Genomic DNA, 24,131 nt, shown 5'->3' with positions numbered 1-24,131 from the left:
AAGCACATTACAATTTTTATAAGTGACTGCTCTTAATTAGATGGGAAAACATTTTGAAAACAAATAGGCTACAAAGAAAACCAGTCTTTTATTAATCCAGTTATAAAGGAGAGAAAAACATGTTCTGAATATTTATAGACTTTTCAAATGCTGCAAGAAATTCCTCACCGTGCAAATTAAAACCTCCTTACAATATCGTCATGTGCCAACAATATGAGAATTAAAACGTCACATGCAATCTGATTTAAAGGCAAGTTGAGAAATAGATAAACTTCAAAGTGTCATTTATAGATAGATGTCTGTCTTATTAAATAAAGATTCGTCAAATCACTGGTGTGCTTACCTGTTAACGTTTACTCAGTATATTCATCACCATTTCCCTCTTTTTTCGACTAAAAAACGTGAACTACGCTACATCTGTCGAGGAAACTCCTCTAACCAATCAGAAACCTCAAAACGCATCACGTGACGGAACGCGGAAGAGCATGTGTAGTGGACGCGCAGCTCTCTATGCTAGATAAACGTCTTTACTCGATCACGCACAAGTCAGTCGAGCAGCAGCTCAGCTGTCAGAGAGCTGAAGCTGTTCAATCAACAAACCCGGAATAACGCGAACACACACATTAAACTCCTTATTTCACTCCTGGTGAGTTACCAAATGGAAATGTTTGGTTAAATGCTTTGAATGTAACAGGTAACCAATGAGAGTCAGAGGTGTATATGTGGGCTATATGAAAGGGTGTTAGCAACTAACACTCTTATTATGTTTGATTCTGTGGCTTTAATAGTTAATAAGTTACTCGTGTTTCAAGATTCACTCGATAAACTACCCGCTGGGCCTCTTCTTTAAGTTTGAATGTCACTTCGCAATGTTAAGCAGGTGTTTAGTTTGTAAATCCTCGTATGACACGGTCATTGTCAGTTATCTTACGTCCGTGTAAGCTGGTTAAATGCTATTAAGATTTGTCATACATATGTTGTTGATGATTAGGCATAATAATTGAATTTAACAATGACAAGTTGATAAGTCCTTCCTTTAGAAAAGTACTGTATTGGTAATATGGTGCAATCATTATTGAATACATGGAGTTGACGTATTTCTGACTTGTCCTTTCAGTCATGGAGCAAGCAAAGCAAGAGGCATTTGATCAAGCCAGGCTGCAAGTGATCAAAGATGGGTACGAGAAGGCATTTGAGTGCATCAATAAAGGCCTGACCGAGGATGAGTTGGGCCACAGCGCAGAGGCTCTAAAAATGTACCGGCAAGGACGACAGCACCTCCTCAGGGCTCTCAGTGTGCCTTCGCAGGGCGTAGAGTGCGTGGGTCCCTCCTGGGAAGGGGCTAGGCAGATGCAGCACAAGATGCAGGAGACCCTCAACAACATCACCACCCGTCTAGCCATGCTGGGGACCACCCCAGACCCCAACACAGTCTCGGCGAGCAGCACAGCCCCTCAGAAACTCTACCCTGAAGTCCCGAAGGTCAAGCCGGAGAGGTCGCCTCCACCACAGATGCTCCCTTCCAACGTCGGGGTTGCCGGGGCCTCAGGTGGGCCAGTTCCGGTCTCCCCAACAATGCAACCCAATATGTCAAGCGACCAGCCCCCTGCGTACACTCCTCAAGCCGCTGACGGACACCTGACCCTTTCCTACGGCACTGACTCTGGCGAGCTATCTCTGGTTGGCGACGAGTTCTACAGCCATACGTCTAATTCTACACCTTCTCTTCAGAGTCTGGGGGAGGATGGGGAGGAACTCTTTTTCCTTCCTCAAGGAGTGCAGATCTTCTTCGTTACCCCTGATGGGCAAGTGAGCGCTCCGTCTTACCCAGGGTACCTGCGCATCGTTAAGTTCACCAATGAGTGCTCAGAGAGGATTCCAAACAGGCCACCTGCCTTCCTACAGGTAAGAAATCACAAGTTCTGTTATTACTCTTCAAATGCCTGAAAGAGAGAATTTCATAAAGAAATGTGCAGGTTATTTTATATATACACATTACATTTTCTCTTATAAAGTAATAAATAAAAGAAATCATATATATATATATATATATATATATAGAACGTGGGAAGCAGAGAGCTGTGGTAATGGAGTGATATTCTAAAACAAGGCAAGATTTTTAGCAATGTAATGTGACGGCACATAGTTTTCCTAATGTCTTACCATTTATAAATGTTATCACATGGATGGGAAAATGCTTGGAAATGATATGCAGATGACGTTATGCATAGTAAAACTAGGCCTTGTAAGCTCCATAGGCTATATGGTTATTTCGGGATGGAGTTGAGATGCTTGTACGCACACTCTTCCGCTGACTAGGTTTTATAAAGGGAATTTTGCGCAGGTTCGAAATCTAGCTTTTATGTGTACGCACACTTTTAGGATGATTCGTTTTATACATGAGGCCCTAGGTTTGTGTTCAGGAAAGGAGGAGGCGGGAACCGACAAATGTTCAACATAAACTTTAATCCCAAAAATGAACAAACAACGACTGCCTCATGGACGACTGCCACATAAACTAAAACAAAACAAAACAACATTATGTCCAGGCCTGGTCCTCTCTTGTCTTCCACTGTCACCACCCCTCCTTTTATCCTTCTGGAGCTCCTCCGTGGGATTCGAGACAGGTTAACACCATTAACACTCGTGCCGTTCCCGCGGCTCTCGCCCTGCGGGGTGCCCTGCTTTCCACATAGAATTTCTTATTTTTGTTTTGTTCATTTTGTGGGTTAAATGTGAAAAAGACAAGTTTTAAGCAAGTTTCATGATATTCTACCAAAAACTGTTGCTTGTTGTGTGCTCTTTTTCACCCATAGACTAGTAAATGTATAAAATTCCAGGAATTTGGACATAATAGTCCAAGGAGGCTTGTTTCAAGTCTGTAACCTACTTTCACAACCTTTTGCCTGGCTGTTTTCAATGAAGCTGACCTCATCCGTTGTTTCCTAATGGTGTCATGTGAGTGTATGCTCACTGCGAATATCCAATAAGCTTTCACTGAGTGACGTCATCCTGGGACAGCCCCAGTTATCTGGTGGACCGGTCTTACAGAATGAGCTTTATAACCTGAGGGAATTTTTTTTTCTTCATGAGAGACAATAGCCTAAACAACCTGGGGCTGGTTTAGCACAATACATGTTATACTTTGAATGCCGGCTATTCTGTTTTTTTTTTTGTGATAACATTTGATAGTATTTCAATTATCTGCCAGATGTAAATAGATCGTAATGAAATTATCACAATGACTTGATAGTTTACACTTGAACCCTACTGTTGTTTGTGATAACGGTTGATAATATGCCCAATTCACGACATGAGGTAAATGTATGGAATGTTCATATGGTATGGAAATCAAAATATTGAGTAATAATATGTAAGCCTTGTATGCCTTATGGACCCTATCATGGCCCAAAGACTCTTTATGTCCTAAAGTAAACCGTATCATCTCTCTACATGGACATTGAGGTCATAGATTAGCTGTGTCATGAAGCTGAATAAAGAACCTCCAGTTGTGCTTTAGGCTTTGACTGTAATCCAATTTAATGCAAGCAGTCATGAGGACAAGATGAATGAATCTATCTGCAGAGATGTCCACTGTCTCAACTTGGAGGAAATCCAGACCTGAACCTCCCTAGAGATGCAAGGGGCAATTTCCATGTATAACATTTCACTAGATGTTAATCTATTACATATCTGCAGAAAAGATACTGTCAGCAGGATGTATCCTTTATGATTTATTCAAATGTTGGATAGGAATCAATTTAGAATCTGAATCTTTTACAATCATGTTTGATTGTTTATTTTATTATTATTATAAATCTCGTAGGCTACAGTATAGTCTTGTGATATCAGATCACTACAGGTGTCACAAAGTACCAAGAGAGGCCTTTTATTTTTTTTTATTAATGTTTTTTTTTATTTTTTTTTTATAACAACAAAACAAAAAAAATAAATAAAAATAAAAATAGAAACAGGGAAGATGAAAATACACAAAACATTACAGTAAGAAGGTACATAGCATTATTTCCCTCAAAAAAAAAAAAAAAAAAAAAAAAAAACATAGTACAATCATGCATACAGTAGATACAGCAGTGTAACGGCCAGGCAATACAAGATTAGTATCAACATGGTGACTGGGGATAGATGTGGGGGGAGAAAAGGGGATCACACACAAAGAGCAGGGTCAAGTTGGAGAGTTTTGATATGTTCACGAAGGGGCTGCCAAAGCTTAATAAAGATGGTGCTAGGTCGGTGAAGAGAGTACCTAATTTTCTCCAGTTTCATAAAATAAAGGACATCTCTTATCCAATGAGTGTAAGATGGAGGGTGAGGGCTTTTCCAATTCAACAGAATTAAACGCCTAGCTAAAAGAGTCAGAAAGGCTACAAAATCTGAAAAGTGAGAAGGCAAAAAATGGCCAGGCAAGAGAACCCCAAATAAAGCTGTGATTGGACAGAGTGGAATATCCGCAGAGGTAATGGCTGACAAAGAGATAAAAATTTGCCTCCAAAAGGAAAACAGGGCAGGGCAGGACCAGAACATGTGAATTAAAGTGGCTGAGCCAGAATGACATCTGTCACATTCCGAGTCAATAGAGGGGTTAATGCGTGCTAACCTGGTCTTAGACCAGTGGGCTCTATGAACCACCTTACACTGTATGAGCCTGTGACGCGCGCAGAGAGATGAGGAGTAAACCCTGTTCAGGACTGCCCTCCATGTCTCCTCAGTAATCTCTGTACCGATGTCCTGGGACCAGACAAAGCGGAAATTATCAGAGGAAGATTGCAAATTAACAATTATATTCACTAATTTACAAATTGACCTTTTAATACAAGGATCCACGCCCAGAATGGTGTCCAAATCTGAAGGGAGAGGCGCATTTGGAAAGTTAACCATTTTTTTCCGTACAAAATCTCGAATTTGTAAATATCTGAAAAAATGTTTTTTGGAAATATTAAACTGAGAAGTCAACTGTTCAAAAGAGGCAAAAACACCATCGATGTAAAGGTCAGCAATAGAAACCAACCCAAGGTCCCTCCAAGAGGTGTATGCACTGTCCAGAATGGAGGGGTGAAACAATGGGTTAGAATGTATTGGGGATAACAGGGGAGTATTATGAAGACCAAAATGCCGCAAAAATTGGGTCCAGATTTTAAGACTGTTTTTAACAATTATATTATTTGAATATTTAATTGGGGACAATGAATATGGGAGGCATAAGAGAGCCGCCAGGGAAGAAGACTTACATGAGGCATTCTCGATATGCAACCAGGATGGGAAGTTGACGGAATTGATTGGCTGGAACCAGTAAAGAGTGGTGCGTATATTTGCTGCCCAATAATATATTAGAAAATTAGGAAGAGCTAGACCCCCCAATTGTTTTGTCTTCTGCAGAATGCCTTTCCGAATCTTTGGGGTTTTTTTATTCCAAAGAAAACTAGAAATAGAGCTATCAAGTGCAGTAAAAAATGACTTTGGAATGAAAATAGGAATACATTGAAATAAATATAAAAATTTAGGGAGCACGCTCATCTTAATACAATTAACCCTACCGATCAGGGATATAGGAAGGAGAGACCAGCGATTAAAATCCTGTGAAAGACGATCAAGCAGTGGGACAAAATTGTGGTCAAATAAGTCTGAAAAGCTTTTTGTAACATTTATGCCCAAGTATTTAAAACTTTGTAAAGAAGATCTAAAAGGCAGGGATGCTAATGGATAATTCAAGGCAGCTGTGTTGATGGGCATTAATTCACTTTTACTCAGATTTAATTTATAGCCTGAGATTAGGCCGAAATCCATTAGCAAATCAAGTACCAGGGGAATGGAAGAGCCGGGCTCAGACACATATAAAAGAAGATCATCTGCATACAAAGACAGTTTATGCTCCAACCCTCCCCTTTGAATGCCAATCATCGCACTGGATCTCAGAGCAATTGCCAAAGGCTCAATGGCTATTGCAAACAACAGGGGGGAAAGTGGGCAGCCTTGTCTAGTCCCGCGACCCAGGGAGAAATACTCAGAATAGTTATTATTAGTTCGAACACAGGCCGAGGGAGATGTATATAAAAGCCTAATCCAAGATATAAATTTATCAGGGAAGCCAAATTTCCTCAGTGTGTAAAACAAATAGTGCCACTCGACTCTATCAAATGCCTTCTCAGCATCCATAGAAATAACTAATTCTGGAGTTTCCTCTAAAGAGGAAGAATAGAGAATATTCAAAAGGCGTCTAATATTATGAAAAGAATGTCTATTTTTAATAAAGCCTGTTTGGTCTGTAGAAATTATAGTTGGGAGGACCACCTCCAAACGTCTTGCTAGGACTTTAGCTAATAATTTCACATCTGAGCATAGTAAGGAGATGGGGCGATAGTTGCTGCACTGGGAAGGATCTTTATCTTTTTTGAGAATAAGAGAAATGATAGCCTGTCGTAAGGAATGAGGGAGAATACCTGAGCTGTAAGACTCATTGAACATGTTAAGTAAAAGAGGTGATAATTTGTCAGAAAATGTCTTGAAAAATTCAGCAGGAAAGCCATCCGGCCCTGGGCATTTGCCATTCTGCATTAGACTAAGAGCAGTCTTAATTTCATCCAATGTAAGAGGGCCTATCAAATTTGAGGAGACATCAGGATCAATGCAAGGCATATTGAAGGAATTAAAAAAATTATCGAATTGGGCCACATCAGCTATGCTTTCCGAAGTATATAAGGATGCATAAAAATTCCTGAACTCATCATTAATAGTTAGCGGATTAACTGAAGACCCATCAGAGGTGGAAATTTGAGTAATGATATGTGAGGCCGCAGACTGACGCAGCTGATGGGCAAGCAATTTACTTGATTTATCACCGAATTCATAATAATTGCAACGAGTCTTATGTAAAGCTTCAGTTGCCTCATTTGAAGTAAGTAAATCAAACTCTGTCTTTGTTGTGAGAAATTTAACAAAGTCATCAGAGTTTGTAGAATTAACACAATTAGACTGGAGGTCTGCCAAAGTATTCAAAAGATTAGTTCTCCTTTCAGTCATCAATTTTCTCTTATATGCTGAATATGAAATAATTTCTCCCCTTAAATAAGCCTTGCATGCCTCCCAAATTGTCTTAGCTGAAACATCAGGGGAAATATTTGTGGAGATAAAAAGGTCAATACGATCGTTAATAACAGAAATAAAATTAGAATCATTGAGAAGCAGAGAGTTAAAACGCCAAGGGGACCGGGACATTGAAAGGCTTGGTAAAGCGAGGTCAAATGTAACAGCAGCATGGTCTGAAATAACAATAGTATTATAGATACATGAGCTAACCAGTGGAAGCAATTTGTTATCAACAAGAAAATAATCAATGCGCGAGAAAGTATGATGTACAGGGGAAAAGAAAGAAAACTGTTTTGTGCCAGAATTAAAGAAACGCCAAACATCAGAAATGGCATATTGCTCCATGAATAACTGAATCATCCTGCTGGACTTAGACTGTGCACAGGGCTTAGGTGATGAACGGTCTAGAAGAGGGTCTAAGCAGCAGTTAAAATCCCCACCCAGAATTAGTTGGTTGGAGTTCAAATCAGGGAGGGAAAACAAAACTTTTTTGAAAAAAGCCTCATCATCCCAGTTAGGGCCATATACATTGGCCAAAATCAGACGAACTCCATTGATCTGTCCTCTAATAATAATAAAACGCCCATTGGGGTCCGAGATGACCTCAGAAACAGAAAAAGGAACCGATTTATGGATGAGAATAGCTACCCCTCGGGACCTATCCTGGAAGCTGGAGTGATAGAGCTGGCCTACCCAGCCCCTTCTAATACTTAGATGGTCTGCAGGCCTGAGGTGTGTTTCCTGAATAAAGGCTATGCTAGTGTTTAAATGTTTCAAATAGTTAAGAACTTTATTTCGTTTCACAGGAGAATTCAGTCCTTTGACGTTCCAGCTGGTGAATTTCAGTGCACCACGAGGTGCCATCTTGTTATTCATCACGGACGTGGACAATTAATTCCCAGAACATAAGACCCCCACATCCCACACGAACTTCCCAGCCAATAATACACCTTAATTGTAGCATAAGAATGTAAAGTACCATAATGATTGTACACAGATTGACAAAATGTAAAAGGAGAGAAAAGAAAAATAAACAAACAAAGAAACAAAAAACAAACCAACCCTCCTACCAGCTGACAGGAACAGCAACTGGAGCCACTTTACCATAGCAACAAGTTTCCTAACTCCTTGTCCTCCCAAAAAGGATACATAACCTCAATAGTGATTGTCAGAGATTACTGACAGACAATCTTCAAAACAAATGTAATGTCAAATTCGAGCACCCACTTTTAAAGAAAATAAATAATAAAATTAAATTACTTGGGCAAAAGAACAGTAAAACTAGCTGTCCAAACTTAGTCCACCAAGTATGAATTAAACTTAATAAGATCAAATAAAGGGATGAGCAAGTTAAATATAAAACAACTCAACTTTGTTTGAAAATTTAACGAACAACCCAATGTTTCATTCAGTAAACCACCCACATTATCATTAAAAGAAGAAGCTGAAAAGCGGAGTCTGATTGAAAATTAAGAATGGCTTGTATACCAAAATTAAAGTCTAAGTGCAAAACGTTAAAGCAAAAAAATAAAAAATAAAAATAAATACTCAACATGACTCTGTATGGCCGAAATTACCAAGCTGTAAATAAAATGAGATTCGAAGTCCTTATAGTTAGCAAGTTTGAAGAAAGAGAAAAAAGAAACAACTTTGTCAAGTTCAGCCAAGTGTCCAGAGTAGACTCAAATCCGCGGGGCCGACGACCCAGCTATTACCTACAATAATGTGGGGGAAAAGCGCCAACAATACTCAAGACTGCTCATATTCAGTCTTTCAACTTTGCTATGAGACCAAAGTCTGGATGAAGTTGTTGGCTTCCGCTACAGAAGCCAGCCATTTCTTCTCACCGTTTGGAAGTGTAATTCGCAGTCTAGCAGGGAACAGAAGTGCAGGCTTGAGTCCACGCTTGTACAATGACGACATCACATCTTTATACTCGGCGCGAAGTTTCAAAACCTCAGGGCAGTAATCCTCAAAGATACGGATTTTGTGTCCTTCATACAGTAACTCACCCTTTTTGCGAGATTCGCGGATGACCAAGTCCTTCACTTGAAAGCGGTGAAATCGCAAGATGACTGGTCGCGGTCTCTGCCCAGGCGCTGGTTTAGGTGCGAGGCTACGATGAGCTCTGTCTAGCTCGGGCGGCGAGGTTAACACCTGAGATCCAAGGACATCGACCAGAAGCTGAGAAAAAAATGTACTCGGACGCGGCCCCTCGATTGACTCAGGTAAGCCCAGGATTCGAATATTTTGGCGCCGGCTGCGGCTCTCGAGATCTGAGACTTTAGCCTTAAGCCACTCATTATCCTTCTGGAGCCCCGAACACGTAGCTTCGAGTTGTTCGAGCTGTTGACTGATCTCCGTAGTGCCAGATTCAAGATTACCGATGCGAAGGTCATGATCCGCAACTGTGGACTGAATGTTATCTAGCTTCGTTGCCAAACTTTCGAACGATGCTTTGAAGTCCGCGGCGATGGATGCTCTGAGATCATCATGTAAAGCACTGATCTCGGCTAGCGTAATGCTAGCACCCGGTGAAGAAGCACCTTCTCTCTCTTTTTCAACTTGTTTGCCCCTTCCTTTCGACATTTCAAGATCGATTGAAGTCCCGAAACGGTTATGATACAAATGCTGTCAGATGCCAACGAAAATGCTGAGGTTTAAAGGGATAAACTTAAAAGTTTTGGGAGCGAGTCGCGCACACGTCTACTCCTCATGCGCCATAACCGGAAACCCGAGAGGCCTTTTAAAAGCACCACAAGAATATTAATTTAAAAGAATATATAAACTCAGAAATGTGATTCTCATGCTTTTGATAAAGCATTTACAAGAATGTTTATTGTTTAGTCTGTAAAGTAAGACCTTTTAAAATCGCTATTTTAAGGCATTATTAATATTAATTTCAAGGAATATATTATAATAAGACATGTGATTTGTATATTTTTGGTAAAACATTTATATGAATTTGTATGATTTGATCTGTGAATGAATGTCTTTAAAATCACTATTTTAAGGCAATATTAATTTAAAGGAATATATTAAAATAAGACGTGATTTGTATATTTTTGTTAAAACATTTACATTTAAATAATTATACAGTAAGGATTTTTTATATTTGATCTGTAAAGTAAGGCCTTTAAAAGCACTAATTTAAGGTAATATTAAAATAAATTTGAAGGAATATATTAATTTCAGAAATGTAATTTTTTTTTTTAATTACATTTTTTGGGATAAAGCACTTAAATTATTCATTAAGAGTTTTGATTATTTGGTCTGTAAAGTAATCTACTATAAATCATACATTTGAGGTGGGACTTAAACATATTATGTTTAAGTGGATTAATATTAGGTAATAAGTATGTGCCAATAAGTAGAACATGTTCCTAGGTAAACATCGCCATGCTTATCAACTTTTTATTGCCTGCATACTTGGGTGGGTTATGGGTAAGGGCCAACTTTACGGCCTAGAAACACATTCTTATCAGCCAATAGCTGCCCTCTGATTGTACGGGTAGGTTAAAAGCTAGAACTGTCCTACTTGAGTAAATCACATTTATTTCTAATTTCAGGTTTGTGACTGGCTTTACCCCTTGATGGCCTCTGACTCCCCAGTCCTGCTGTGCAACACTGGGGTCTACATGTTCCCTGACATGATGGCTCCCACCCCAGGCTCGTATGTTGGGGTGGTCCTTTCTTCCGAGCTTCCCCAGAAGGAACGTGAACTATTCCAGAATGTTCTTTCTCAATTGACTGACCTGCGTGTTCAGGTGAGCTGTCCCTGTGTCCCCTCAGGTCCCTCCTCAGAAACACAGGGGTCAGCTGTGGCTTCAGAGCAGGTGTGGTGGCACAACCTCATCTTAAACTTTGTGTTTGTCACTGACCCGATCTCTGCTGCTTTGAATATTAATCTCACTTGTTGCTGCCCCTATTTGGTATTTTTTTGAGTTTTTCTTTTTTTCTTCAGAACAGACTAGAACCAAGAGATTTACACTGTGGTAACATTTTTATGTATTTTAGACGCATAATTTTGTTCACACACTTTAAATGCATGAACTGTGCATGTGTTTGGAATGGCCTTTAAATCAAATTTTTGCATGTTACTTGTATGCATTGGTCACATATCAATGCACCTGCCTGCCTCATTAACCATTTACTATCTTTACAGATTTCAGGTGTATTTGAGAGTTTAAAAGATTTATTTAAGGTACTAAAGCATTGCAGTACCACTGAATGACAAGTGCATTTGGGTTGTGTATATTTATACTACAAATAGCAACACAACAGGGTGTATCACATTGAAGTGCTTGACTTAAAAGTGCTCTTACTAAAAAGTTTTACAAACAACGTAGTCTCACGTAACCAGACCTTCAGACTAACGGCAGAATAGCAGCAATCGTTGGCCAAGGACCGCCCAAGTGATGGACCGCCCGACATTTAAAGTAACCAATCACGGTTAGTTTTGTTAGGTGTCATGTTTGGGGGGGTGTGAAAATGTAAAGTCGATGTCTCTATAATAGAGTGTGGTGCAGGTATGACGTCACTTTGTTGCTAGCATCCCACTGGTTCTCTCGAGAAAAACCCAATAGGATTTTTCCATAGGCTTTTGGATTGTGTAAAAAAAACAAGCTCTGTGATCAACAAAAGTTTATGATCCTTACAAGTTTTGTTCATCAAGATAATTATCACAGATGAACATAACTTTTATGAATTTTGAAGCCTAAATGCAGTCGATAAAGTAAAAAGCTTGCGATTTCAACGTCACCATTACTAAGCTTCCCACAACTCTTTCAGTTTTTATTAGTGATGCACCGAAATGAAAATTCTGGCCCGAAACCGAAAATTTAGGATGCACTTGGCCGAAAACCAAAACTGAAGCCGAAAATGGCTTCTTTTAAAAACGTATACTAATAATAATAATAATAATAATAATATATATATATTAGTGCTGCAACTAACGATTATTTTTTCTGTCGACTAATCTAACGATTATTTTTCGATTAGTCGACTAATCTAACGATTATTTTTCCGGATTAATCTTATGATTCTTTTTTACTGATTATTGTATTTCAAAGAGGGTAGTGAATTTGTATATTATTTTAACATGAAATCAAAGAATGATGACAATACTAATTGTATTTCAGGAAGGGTAGTGTACATAGTATGCCATTTTATAATGAAATATATGAACACAAGAAGCTTTTTAAACATAATATATAATGATACTATTCATCATAAAATGTATACAGAGTAAGTTAGGCCTAATTAGGAAAAGTTGTTTACTATAGTAGTTGAGTATGATTTACTTATTGATTTGTCAATAGTAAACGAAAATGCACTTGTATTTATCTGCAAAAGGTTCACATACAGGAGCTTTCAGCATAGTTTTAATATAGTATAACTAGTCGTCTATTTTGAAGATATACATGTCATAAACAACGACTAAAACTGCCAGAAGTTTTTGCCCAAACTTCAAAGACACATTTAAATGATTAAAGCTAGAGGCATATCTTAACTTTAATGTTACTTTAATCATGCAAACTACCTATATACAGCATGTTATTATGCATATGTGTTTGGGACAGAGGGGAACCAGGTCGCATTAACAGGAGATATATGCAGCCCATAATAAATAAAAGCACGAGACGTACTGGGGTCGGAGAAGAACCCCGGAAAATGTGACCGTCTGTTGCAATACACGCGCCACGGTTCAGCTGCGCGAGAGAACACTGGCAGCAGGGTTGCCAGGTTTTCACAACAAAACCCACCCATTCGTTACTCAAAACTAGCCCAAAACAAGCCCAATCGCGTTTCGGGGAGGTTCTCCGGTAAACATCTCGTTCGGGGGTTAAATATGTGTGTTTTTTTTTGCAGGGCTGCCTGCTAAAATTCTCATTGCCGGGGCTAAATACAGGGCCGGCCCGTGTTATAGGCGGAATAGGCAAATGCTAGGGGCGCCAGTCATCCATAGGGGCGCCAAAATGTATTACTGATACTATTTTATTCACATTCATTTGAAATATTACCAAATAAAGCTCAAAAAAACTTAACTAAGTCCCCCGCATCTTCCCGGTCCGCCTCATCGATCTCCCCCGCCGAGCTACTTGAAGTGCGTCAGAAATATAACGCGTGATCAGTTTAACGTTGGGAATTTGTTGTGTCGCGTCGCCTCTCGCCGCATCTAATGTAGACAGGATTGCTTTCATTTTTTTAGGGTGCTTGGCCGCTCGCTCCAGGTGTAGACACGGTGAAAGTTGCCTGATAATTTATGACGGATGGCCGAATTCTAGTAGGCTATCATAAAAAACAGAAGCCCTCTGATGCAGGCAAGATAAGGGAAACACTGCAAAAATGCTCTTCTTATTTCGTATTTTTGTCTTGTTTCTAGTCTAAATATCTAAACATTCTTAAACCAAGATGCATTTACTAGATAAGTCAAATTATATTTTTTCTTAAGTGAGTTTATGCTTAAAACAAGCTAAATTATCTTCCAATGGGGTGAGAAAAATAATCTTGTTTCTGATTGAAATCTTGTTTCTTGTTTCTGTCCCAAACAGAAGTAAGATCATTTTTCTCACCCCATTTGGCAGATAATTGTGCTAGTTTTAAGCTAAAACTCACTTAATTTTGACCCCCCCCCCCAGAAAACAAGGAAAAATTTATCTAATGTCATTTTACTAGTAAATACATCTTGATTTAAGAATTTTTTGATTTTGGACTGGACACAAGAAAAATGTACTAAAGAAGAAGACCATTTTTTGCAGTGTAAAGACAGAGGCAAAGTGATGTAATGAATGAACAGTTTATTTAATTGCATAGTAGTAAAATACTAATGTACGCAAATTAATTCCAGTTTTACCTTAAACTATATGCAAGCAGCTGTTTTGGGTTCTCCAGTGGCCCCAGACAGTGTATTTTGTCAAAAAAAAAAAAAAAAAATTCATATCTGTTTTTTTAAACGCATGTAATATCACTTTTTTAATAGCCTAATGTTTTTACTCTACAGTTGTGCAGTTTTAAGGGGACATATGGACATTTTAAAATGTATTTGCGGAAATTAGTAATGATATTTATATACAGGTTTATTTAAAATAGCAAAATTTTATGTAAATTTCACATTAAATATCTAAATTTCTCAGTTTAATTCATGGTGAAAACATGAATGTGCATATTAGTGGAAGTTTGCTGCCATCTACTGGAAAACAAACACTTTTGCTAGTTCTCAATAGTTTGTGCTTGTACTTGTTATTTGTGTTTAGGCTGTAATGTAGCGTAGGTGCTATTTTTGTATAGTTTAACTATCACCAGCCTTTTAAAAAAAAGAAATAATAATAATATTATGAACATGATGGGGTAGAATGGACTGGACATCATATAAAACAACAACAATAAAAATTAAAAAACATCAATGCATTAAAAAAATAAAACAGTACCAGTGTTTCCGCAACTTAGACTGATAACATGTAGTGCTAAACCTTGATACAAGGGGCACCAAGTAAAATCTTGTCTAGGGCAGCAAATTGGTCAGGGCCGGCCCTGGCAAAATATCACATAGTTGGGATCGCTTCAACCCGCGGACATGAGACACAGCCCGCGGCAACAGTGCAGAAGTAGCCCAATTCCGCGGAAAAAAACAGGACTTGGCAACACTGATTGGCAGTGTGAAAGCTCCCGCTCTCCACACGCACAGCTCCTGCTCTGCCACCGCGCGCAGTGTGAAACCGGCATTACAGAGCGAACAAAGCACAGTTTTATTCGGCTTCTGTTTAAAGTACTCCCACACTTTTGAATGTCGCGGTCTGGCTTTATATGATAAATGATCATTTTCCCTATGCCCAGGAGCAGAAGCTGCCATTATTCTAGATCTTCTGTTCCATTCTAGAACGTAAATAATGTGCCGCCGACGTGTCGACCTATTTCACGCACGTCGACGTATTTTCGTAGTCGACGTCATTGACGCGTCGTTGCAGCCCTAATATATATATATATATATATATTAGTCAAACTGCACACAAAATCACAGAATGGTTCTCATTAAGAACATGAGATGCTGCACTAAATAGTCTCTCACTGTTTGTCACTGTTATCCGGGAAATATGGCATTTGGGTGGTAAAATATGTGTTTTTTTTGGCAGGGTTGCCTGCTAACGAAGGCCGCTTCGAACATCCCGCGTGAAAACCGCGGACTTGGCAACACTGCTTGGGGCAGATAAATACCTGCGTGCAATTCACGCAAGCAATGGAAAGCGGCCTTCGTTCGCGCGCCAGTAGTCAAGGGCATTGTCGCTTCTGGCAATGGGTAGTTCAGCTAACGTTAGATATGTCTATTTGCTCTCACACCGCTGACATGCTTAATCTTTGATAGGCAGATGCGTCGCGTGATAACAGCTCGACCGTGATTGAAACCTAAGGGCTTGCGCACGGATGGGAGGGGCCGGTGACATTCATTTTCAGTTTGTGTTTTCGGCTGTATTTTTTATTTTGGCCCGAAACCGATAATGCCATTTTCGGCCGAACGTTTTCAGCGGCGGGAATTTCGGTGCACCTCTAGTTTTTATCTCAAAACATTTCCCCAGAAAGTTTGAGTTAGACTATAGTTTATAAGAGCACAATTGTGAGCACAAAGAGGCTGTAAAAGCAGACTGAGTTTACCTGTTCGGCGTGATGACGTTTAATGTCTACTACTGCCTCTGTAGTCCCATTAGCCACTTGTCAGCAACCGCCTTTTTCAAGACACGTAACAGCTTGAAAAAATCACGAGTGGGGTAATACTGATGTATTTTGTCGTACAATAAAACATCAAAGAGCTTGTGTTTACCACAGACCACTTATTTCAGCCATTTAAACAAAATCCCATTAAAACACCCATTGACTTCGGTACGAGGGAACCGGAAGTGCTAAAATGCTAACTCGCGTCCGAGTTTTGGCCTACAAACAAAGTGATGTCATGCCTGCCCCACTCTATAATAGAATGGCATGCAAAACTATATTTTAAAGAGTCTATGCTGGGAACTTCATATAATTAACATATTTTTTTAAATCCAGCATTTAGTTGATTCTAATAAGCACTCATTGTCACAGTTGTAAACACGGCAGCTTTATTGTTCAATGAGTGTTTCACACCAAGACAGCTTCGTTTCCAGGCGGACCGTAAAAAAACCCGCAACACGTGTCTCCCAGAGGTCCTGTAGAAAACAACCAATCAAATGACGACATGTTTCCAATTTTGTGTGCCATTTGCATCAGACGTTCAGCCAATAGTCCGTGGGCGTGACGTCTGAGACTTGAGACTACAACCAGCGTACCTTTTTCAAATATGTTTAAAATGTGCCCTTGCATTAGAGGAAGACTCCAGGCACATTAATATATAATAATATTTATAATAATAATAAATTTTGTCCTTTTGTGATCAGATCACCCAGAATTACATTATTACTAGATGATAATAATAATAATTATAAAGTTTTGCACCTTTAAGTTTGATGTGGTGAAAGGAACTACTGTATCTTTTATCATTCAATGCACTTGACAGTTCATGTGGTCCTGTCAATGCTTCTATGCGTTCTGCTGCTTGCACTGCCTGTAACGCAGATATTCAAGACTGTTTTTACACCTTTGGCTTTGGGTGTGATGTTCATCATTCATGAAATAGTGAGCGGGCTTGGCTTGCGCTTTTTAGCTGGCACTCTCCCTTGCGGTTCCATGGATTGAGAGCTTACAGGAGAAGGAGAATTAATTAGATTTAATGCTCTTAGCAAACCAAGAACACTGTTGTTTCCCTTCTCACCACAGGATAGTTGTCAACGAGAGCCCAGCCAAGTGTAACAGTAGTTCATGCGGACCATTATTATTAATTTTTTATAATTAATCCTATTCTTGTGGTTATGTGAGTCAGAAAGAAAACATTGCACATGCTTTTAGAAATCATTTTGCAGTGCAGCTGCTGCTGAGTTTGGAACCAAGTGCCGCTGTTCCCTGTAAAGGAGGGGGCGACGACAAACACCCCTATTGTTGTGGAAATAACAGGTTGTTGTAGCAGACCATGCTGACTCACTGGCTCAAGTGTTTAGAGACAACAAAGGATTTTTTTGGCAAACGGGGAAAAATCTGGAAGCATTCCCTCCTTGTCATTCACATTACTGGCTTATGCCCATACAGTCATCCTACAAGTCCCCATTTGCTTTTAGTGATTGCTATAGCCTGCTTCTGCACTTTTTATGATGCTCTGTTTTAACTGTTGCCGGCTATCCTGTGTCTCCAAGGCATCAGATGGCGCAACCGATACCATTAACCTGGGTCAGAAGGTGCCAATGGGGCCTCCCGCAGCTGAAGCAGCATCCCCTGATGCAGAGGAGGACAAGGTACTTCCTGAATGGAGCGAGAAGGTGGCTCAGGGAATCCTGACTGGTAAGCCTGGGGGTCTGATCCCCCTAAATAAGGCTTGAATGAAAATAATTAAACAAAAGGTTTCCAACATATTCAACATACACTATTAAAAGTTTGGGGTCAATAAAGAAATATCTTATGCTCACCGAAGCTACGTTTTATTTCAATCTAAAATACAGTAACTAAAAACTGTAATTTTGTGAAGTATTTTATAAGGAACAAGTAACTTATTCCTGTGATGGCAAAGCTGAATTATCAGTAGCCATTACTCCAGTGTCACACAATCCATTATTATTATTAATGTAGGAATCTTTTGTAATATTATAAATATATTTATTGTCACTTTAGATTCATTCATTGTGTCCTTACTGAATAAAAGTGTACTTAAAAAAAAAAAAAAAACTCCAAACTTTTGAACAGAGTATTCAAATCTGTTTTTACGATAATTCAACAGCATTTTCAAATGTCTTAAGTAAAAAGTTAGAACTTTGTCATAAAAGATCACAAGATTTTTTTTCACAAGATGCCAAATAGACTTTAGACCATTATTAAACATTACATTGTGAAAATTTAAATAATACTGTCATTATTTATCACTTTATTGTGTATTTAGAAATAATAAACCTAGTGTTTTAAGCATTTAGGTTAGTTGGTTGATTGTTAACTATTTGGGTTGTCGCTACCAAAACTACTTGCAGAAAGTCCTTAAAAAAATGAAAGGCCAGATAAAAAACAACAATCTGATAAGAGACCGAAAACACTTCTTACTGTACAGTATTTAAACATGCATATATCAACAGGGGCTTCATGGCTGAGCTGGGGGTTGGTGAAGGGGGCGGAGTACACAGGGAAAGCCATACATAAAGGTGCATCCAAACTACGAGAACACATCACTCCAGAAGACAAACCAGCCCAAGTCAGCCCCACGGTAACCAAAAGCCTCCATGTGGCCAAACAGGCTACAGGAGGAGCGGTAAAAGTCAGCCAGTTCCTTGGTAAGGAAGTTTTTATAAACTCACTGTTACTGTCTTTGGAAATTCCTAATTTTGTTGATAATAATGAATAAAGATGAGATGCACTTCATTTGCTGTGGAGGATTTGAGCCAAAAACATGTTCTGTACTGTTTCAGTGGATGGACTGTGCACTGTTGCTGGACATGTTGGCCGAGAGCTGGCACCCCATGTGAAGAAACATGGAGGGAAGCTGATCCCAGAGTCTCTGAAGAAAGACAGAGATGGACGCTCCAATATTGACGGTGCCATGGTGGTTGCAGCAAGTGGAGTTCAAGGTGAAGTGAATCATTCAACCCAGAAATTATGTGATGTGTTGCCAAGTATGGTGTCCCATACTCGGAATTTGTGCTCTGAATTTTCACCCATCCAAGTGCACACATCCAGAGCAGTGGGAAGCCATTTTGGCTGCACCACCCGGGGAGCGCTGCAAGAGAGCGGTGTTCATTCACTGAGACTTGAACCCACGACCTTCGGGTTACAAGTCCATCTCTCTAAGCATTAGCTCACAACTGCAGCTCTTTTTTGCTAAGTTTGGTCACATTTACTTACTGTTTATTTATGTTCAGACTCTTTCCTTCCAAAGAAATTTTAACCCTCATCCTTCACTCGGGTAATTTTGAGCCGAAACTCTTTTTTTAAATTTTTTTTATTAGAAATTGAGAGTTCATCAGTGTGGTCCAAGGCACTAGAACTTTTGTCGCACTTGAACCACGAATGTACAGTAAAATTTACTGGATTCAAGGAGTTTTGTGGTTGAAATTTTAAAAAAGAACAAATCCTACCCTCACGGGTCAATTTGACCCCCATAGGAATTAATGGAATGCGAGGAATGCTTCAATACACATAGAAAACTGCTTAAAATTCAGCCTAAAATGCCAAAACTTCAAAAAAACATATTTTATAATGTCTACATGTGTATCTGAATAAGAGATGCACGGATGGGCTATTATTTCATCCGCGCCAAAAGAAACAACAGGCAGGAAAAAAATATTTAAATAAATAAATATCCTAATGTAGTAGGCATAGGCCAATTGCCAATGTTTTGGCAAATATTATTTTTTCATTTGATTGGTTCAACCACCCCCCGCCCAAATTTAATTTATATTATTTTCCGTCACGTCATTTGTCTGTGGCTGTAACCGCCACCTGCACATCTCTAATCGGAATGCATGCTGAAGAGAAACTCACTTTAGGACCCAGCGGAACAGCTGATTTGCTCCAATGGCAAGTGACATGAAATATCATGTTATATTATCTTTTTTTTTCCCTCCACAAGTGGTCTGCAAAGACACCCAATGTAAGATATTTTGAGCTGAATTTAAGGGTTTTGCATGAAATCGTGAGTTATTTTGAATTGAAGTTGAAAGAATGTGATTTTAAATAACTATTTATTTATTATTTATTGATAAAGTCTAGTAATTTAAAGGTAAATAAAATAAAAAAAACTCAATATATATATATATATATATATATATATATATATATATATATATATATTTTTTTTTTTTTTTTTTTAACATCTGAAAAAAAAAAATTTCATGTACTTTACAAACGTTGCCTTGGAGCAATAAAAAATAACCTTGGAGCAAAAAAGTGACTATTGGATTTAAAAAAAAATAATACTGATGGTCAATGATAGTCATTGAAATGAATGATAAATACCAAGACTGTTTGCAACCGTAAATTAATAACAAAAGTCAAATGATGTCAGTGCTACAGTAAAAACGCCTACTATCAGTTGCACTACCATTCAAAAGTTTTTGAAAGAAGCCTCTATACTTTTTTCAGGATTTGCAACGATGTGGACGGGGTTGGAGGTTGCAGCAAAGAACATTGCAAAGAGTGTTGCTTCAGAGACGGTTACCACGGTAAAACACAAGTAAGTACTCCGCAAGCGTCTCAGATCATTCCACCTGCTTTTAAGTTGATCATACCAATGTTTTAACTTTCTGCATTTGCAGTTGCTCACCAGTAACTTTGATCAGAAAAATAAACTGCACTCACCCTAGTTTCTTCCATGTATTTGTTTACAGATTTAGGGGTCTGGAGAACATTTCAGACACCCCAAATGAAAACAAGTAGAAACATTTTTCCCTACACCCTGTAGAATGGCCTTAATTAATGGTCAGGAGCATGGCTGAAGCTTATGTATGTGTCTGAAACAGTCAGCACTTGCACGCAATGCTAATGATTTATTGGACATAACATCACGTCCGTTAGCATCCTGTGTTGCTTTGCACACTGATCCACCGCACCGTGATGGAATGAATCACTAACAGCCAAATGTAATTAATCTCTTTGTTTATTGCTTTATTTTTCGTAACTTTTGAACTTTTTAAGTATGACCTTCATTATGCTGTTGCATCAACAGAAGGTTTGACCGGGTTTTATCGGATGGCAAAATTAATCATCATGGCAAACAATCACAATTCGACCAAACTGTACAGTATATACACTACTGTTCGTAAGTTTATGGTCAGTGAATTTTTTTTTTCAATAAATAAATACTTTTATTTAACAAGGATGCTATAAATTGATCAAAAGTGACAGTAAACACATTTATAATTAATATTTTAAATAAATGCTGTTCTTCTGAACTATTCATCAAATAATCCCGCCAAAAGTATCACGGTTTCCACAAAAATATTAAAGGGTTGGTTCTCCCAAAAATTTAATTTCTGTCATTAATTACTCACCCTCATGTCGTTTCAAACCCGTAAGACCTTCGGAACACAAATGAAGATATTTTTGATGAAATCGAAGAGCTTTCTGACCCCTCCATAGACGGCATTTTAATTAACACTATCAAGGCCCAGAAAGGAAGTAAAGACATTGTTAAAATAGTCCATGCGACTCCAGTTTATGAAGCGACGAGAATACTTATTGTGCGCAAAAACAAACGAAAATAACGACTTTATTCAACAATTTCTTCACGTCTGTGTCAGTTTCCTAAGCAGTTTAACTCGGAACAGCTGGACTGTATTTACTTTGTCAACAGCGTAGGAGACTGACACAGATGTGAAGAAATTATTGAATAAAGTCATAATTTTTGTTTGTTTTTTACGCACAAAAAGTATTCTCGTGGCTTCATAACATTAAGGTTGAACCACTGGAGTCACATGGACTATTTTAACAATGTCTTTACTACCTTTCTGGACCTTGAAATTGGTAATTATATTGGTGTCTATAGAGGGGTTTCAGATTTCATCAAAAATATCTTCATTTGTGTTCCGAAGATGAACGAAGGTCGGGTTTGGAACGACATGAGGGTGAGTAATTAATGACAGACTTCTCATTTTTGGGTGAAATAACCCTTTAACTGTTTTCATTGATAATAATAAGAAATCTTTCTTGAGCACCAACATTTCTAAAAGATCATGTGACACCGAAGACTCGAAGATTCAGCTTTGCCATCACAGGAATACATTCCATTTTAAAACATTAATAGAGTAAAAACAAATAAACAGCTTTGGTGAGCATGCAGTTAGAGACCCCTTTTAAAAACATAAAATCTTACTGACCTCAAACTTTTGAACAATGTGTAAATCCTCTCATACTGTACTATTTATTATAATAAAGATAGTTTAAGATTTAAATCCTTTCAATAATTATCCAATATTTAAAAGTGGGAAATAATGGTGGTCACTATAATGGTGATATAGCAAGAATTTTTTTTCATGAATATGTCTTTTTTTTTTTTTTTTTTTTTTTACAACCGTCCTTCTCTTTCTAATTGGGCTTAAAAGTACTGGATATTTTTTTATGGCAGCTGTAGGATTAATTTGACATTTTAAATCAGATTTTTCTTTAGAGAAATGACAATCTCTGCATGAATGTTTAACTGCTTTGCTCTGCTTTGAGTATTCTCCATCTCCTAAAGCTTCATTTTCAATCACCTCTTTCTAATTGGGCTCAATCTGGGTTATCTATAATCAAGGTATGGGGCGGAAGCGGGCCAGGCCACAGACCACGCCGTCAACTCAGCCATCAATATGGGCGTCACCGCTTTCAATATCGACAACCTGGGGATCAAGGCAATGGTCAAGAAGACTGGCAAAGAGACTGCCCATGCCATTCTGGCAGACTATAAGGTCCAAGAGCGGGACAGTCAAGTTGAGAAACATAAAGACCAAAAGTAGAGTGTTAGATTCAAACCTCTCGTTTCAGGTGTCCATTTTCAAGAGCAAACCAAAGGTCATGCTTTCAAAAAAAAGACGGAAGAAGTGAATGGGTCCTTGTCCGAGTTTTTTGTTTACGTGACTGACATTGAATCCCAAAGACCTCACTACAGTAAATCCAGTTAATTGTGCTGTCATGTTTACTATTTTCACTGGTTAAATTGTAAATGCACGGTCAAAATTCCCTTTACAAGTTAACTGACTGCCCTGCTTGCTGGACAATAGTCCTGATCATGCCTTACATTTCACCAGCAATGTAAACCTAACATATCACCAATGAACTCACAGATCCATTCAGTTGGATCATAGTTTTGCGTGGTTTGTGTCTTCTAAATGGACCCTTAAAACAAAGTGCAAGCCAAAGGTGGAATTTATTGGGGGGGTTTTTCCCCATAGAGCCTTAACAAATATAATATTCTTGTATTTAAAAAGAAATCTATATCTAAGCTTTAATCTATATGCTACGAATGCTTTATGTTAGTTGTTTTTTATCTGCAGGCCTGTTTGCTCTTGGTACTTTCAGGGTTTTTTATGTTTTAAAATATTAAAAAGCACTTTAACCCTTGCTAGGAAGGAACGGACAGGAACTTTTCTTGAGGATGAGGGGTGCAAGGTATTCTTGAGTATAATAAGTGCAATACAAAATATAATTGCACATGGAGTTGGATTAAGATGCCGATGTCAGATATTAGAAATCTGATTCTTTAAAAGCCAGAGAAAATGTTTAAAATGCTTTAAAGTTGAAAGTATATATTTTAATAATATTTTAAATTAAAGAGGCTTATATTTAATATAAACTGTGAAATGCCATATGAAGTTCTCTCACTGTAGATATTGACCACTCATAAAACATCTCTATGCAGTTGTTGTTTTTTCTCATTAAAACAATGGCTGCACTTTTAGATACAGATATAAATGTTACCTGGCATCTCACTGTAAGCATTAACAGACTTGTTAATTCTACGCGTGTCTTTACAAAATATATGTCTCATTTCAATGTACTGACAAGTAATGTGTAAGCATTATCCAAGTTTGACCACAAGTCTAGGTTTGCTCAATGACAGAATCTAATAGTATATGGTTATCTGACACACTATATTAAACATTTAAAACCTACTTTTTTGTGTGTGTATCTGTGATGTGTCACAATTTGTTGTATTGGAATAATTGCTTCATTAGATCTAGTCAAGACTTAAGACACTAGCTTGATCGAAGTGCCCCGAATCAGCAAGCATTAAAGGGATAGTTCACCCTAGCTAGTTATGTTTGTTTATAAAGTTTTAAATATGGGTCTTTTTCTTACTTAAACACATCACTTTGCTTCAGAAGTCCTTTATTAACCCCCTGGAGCCGTGTGGATTACTTTTATGATGATAGATGCACTTTTATGGACTTCAAAACAGAAACCATTATAAAGCTCAGAAGAGCCAGGACATTTTTTAACTCCGATTGTAT

General features: G+C 38.3%; 1 protein-coding gene across 7 annotated transcripts; it reads left to right on the top strand.

Annotated features, from left to right (window-relative positions):
• The first annotated feature begins 491 nt into the window (after positions 1-491).
• spartb (spartin b) lies at positions 492-23,792 on the top strand. 7 transcript variants are annotated; one of them, XM_079824545.1, is made up of 9 exons: positions 517-646; positions 1,118-1,905; positions 10,671-10,868; positions 11,267-11,305; positions 17,361-17,505; positions 18,285-18,479; positions 18,615-18,773; positions 20,287-20,377; positions 22,436-23,791. In XM_079824545.1, the coding sequence occupies exons 2-9, from the start codon at positions 1,120-1,122 to the stop codon at positions 22,635-22,637; spliced, it is 1,815 nt and encodes a 604-aa protein (XP_079680671.1). In that variant the 5' UTR covers positions 517-646; positions 1,118-1,119; the 3' UTR covers positions 22,638-23,791. The 7 variants fall into 7 exon arrangements, with proteins under 7 accessions (XP_079680672.1, XP_079680670.1, XP_079680671.1 ...); XM_079824543.1 differs by having other exon boundaries at positions 519-646; positions 10,671-10,937; XM_079824548.1 differs by lacking the exon at positions 22,436-23,791 and adding an exon at positions 20,532-20,783 and having other exon boundaries at positions 519-646.
• The last annotated feature ends 339 nt before the right edge of the window (positions 23,793-24,131 follow it).

This window comes from Gobio gobio, assembly GCF_949357685.1.
Source record: "Gobio gobio genome assembly, chromosome: 8".
Classification (NCBI taxonomy): domain Eukaryota; kingdom Metazoa; phylum Chordata; class Actinopteri; order Cypriniformes; family Gobionidae; genus Gobio; species Gobio gobio.
This window is presented reverse-complemented; position numbering and strand designations above follow the sequence as displayed.

Excerpts from the sequence above, each read along its gene's own strand:
- spartb (XM_079824543.1), top strand. The coding sequence starts at position 1,120 with ATGGAGCAAGCAAAGCAAGAGGCATTTGATCAAGCCAGGCTGCAAGTG. Across the intron at positions 17,506-18,284 it reads GGCTCAGGGAATCCTGACTG|GGGCTTCATGGCTGAGCTGG; the intron begins GTAAGCCTGGGG and ends ATATATCAACAG. Across the intron at positions 18,774-20,286 it reads TGCAGCAAGTGGAGTTCAAG|GATTTGCAACGATGTGGACG; the intron begins GTGAAGTGAATC and ends TACTTTTTTCAG.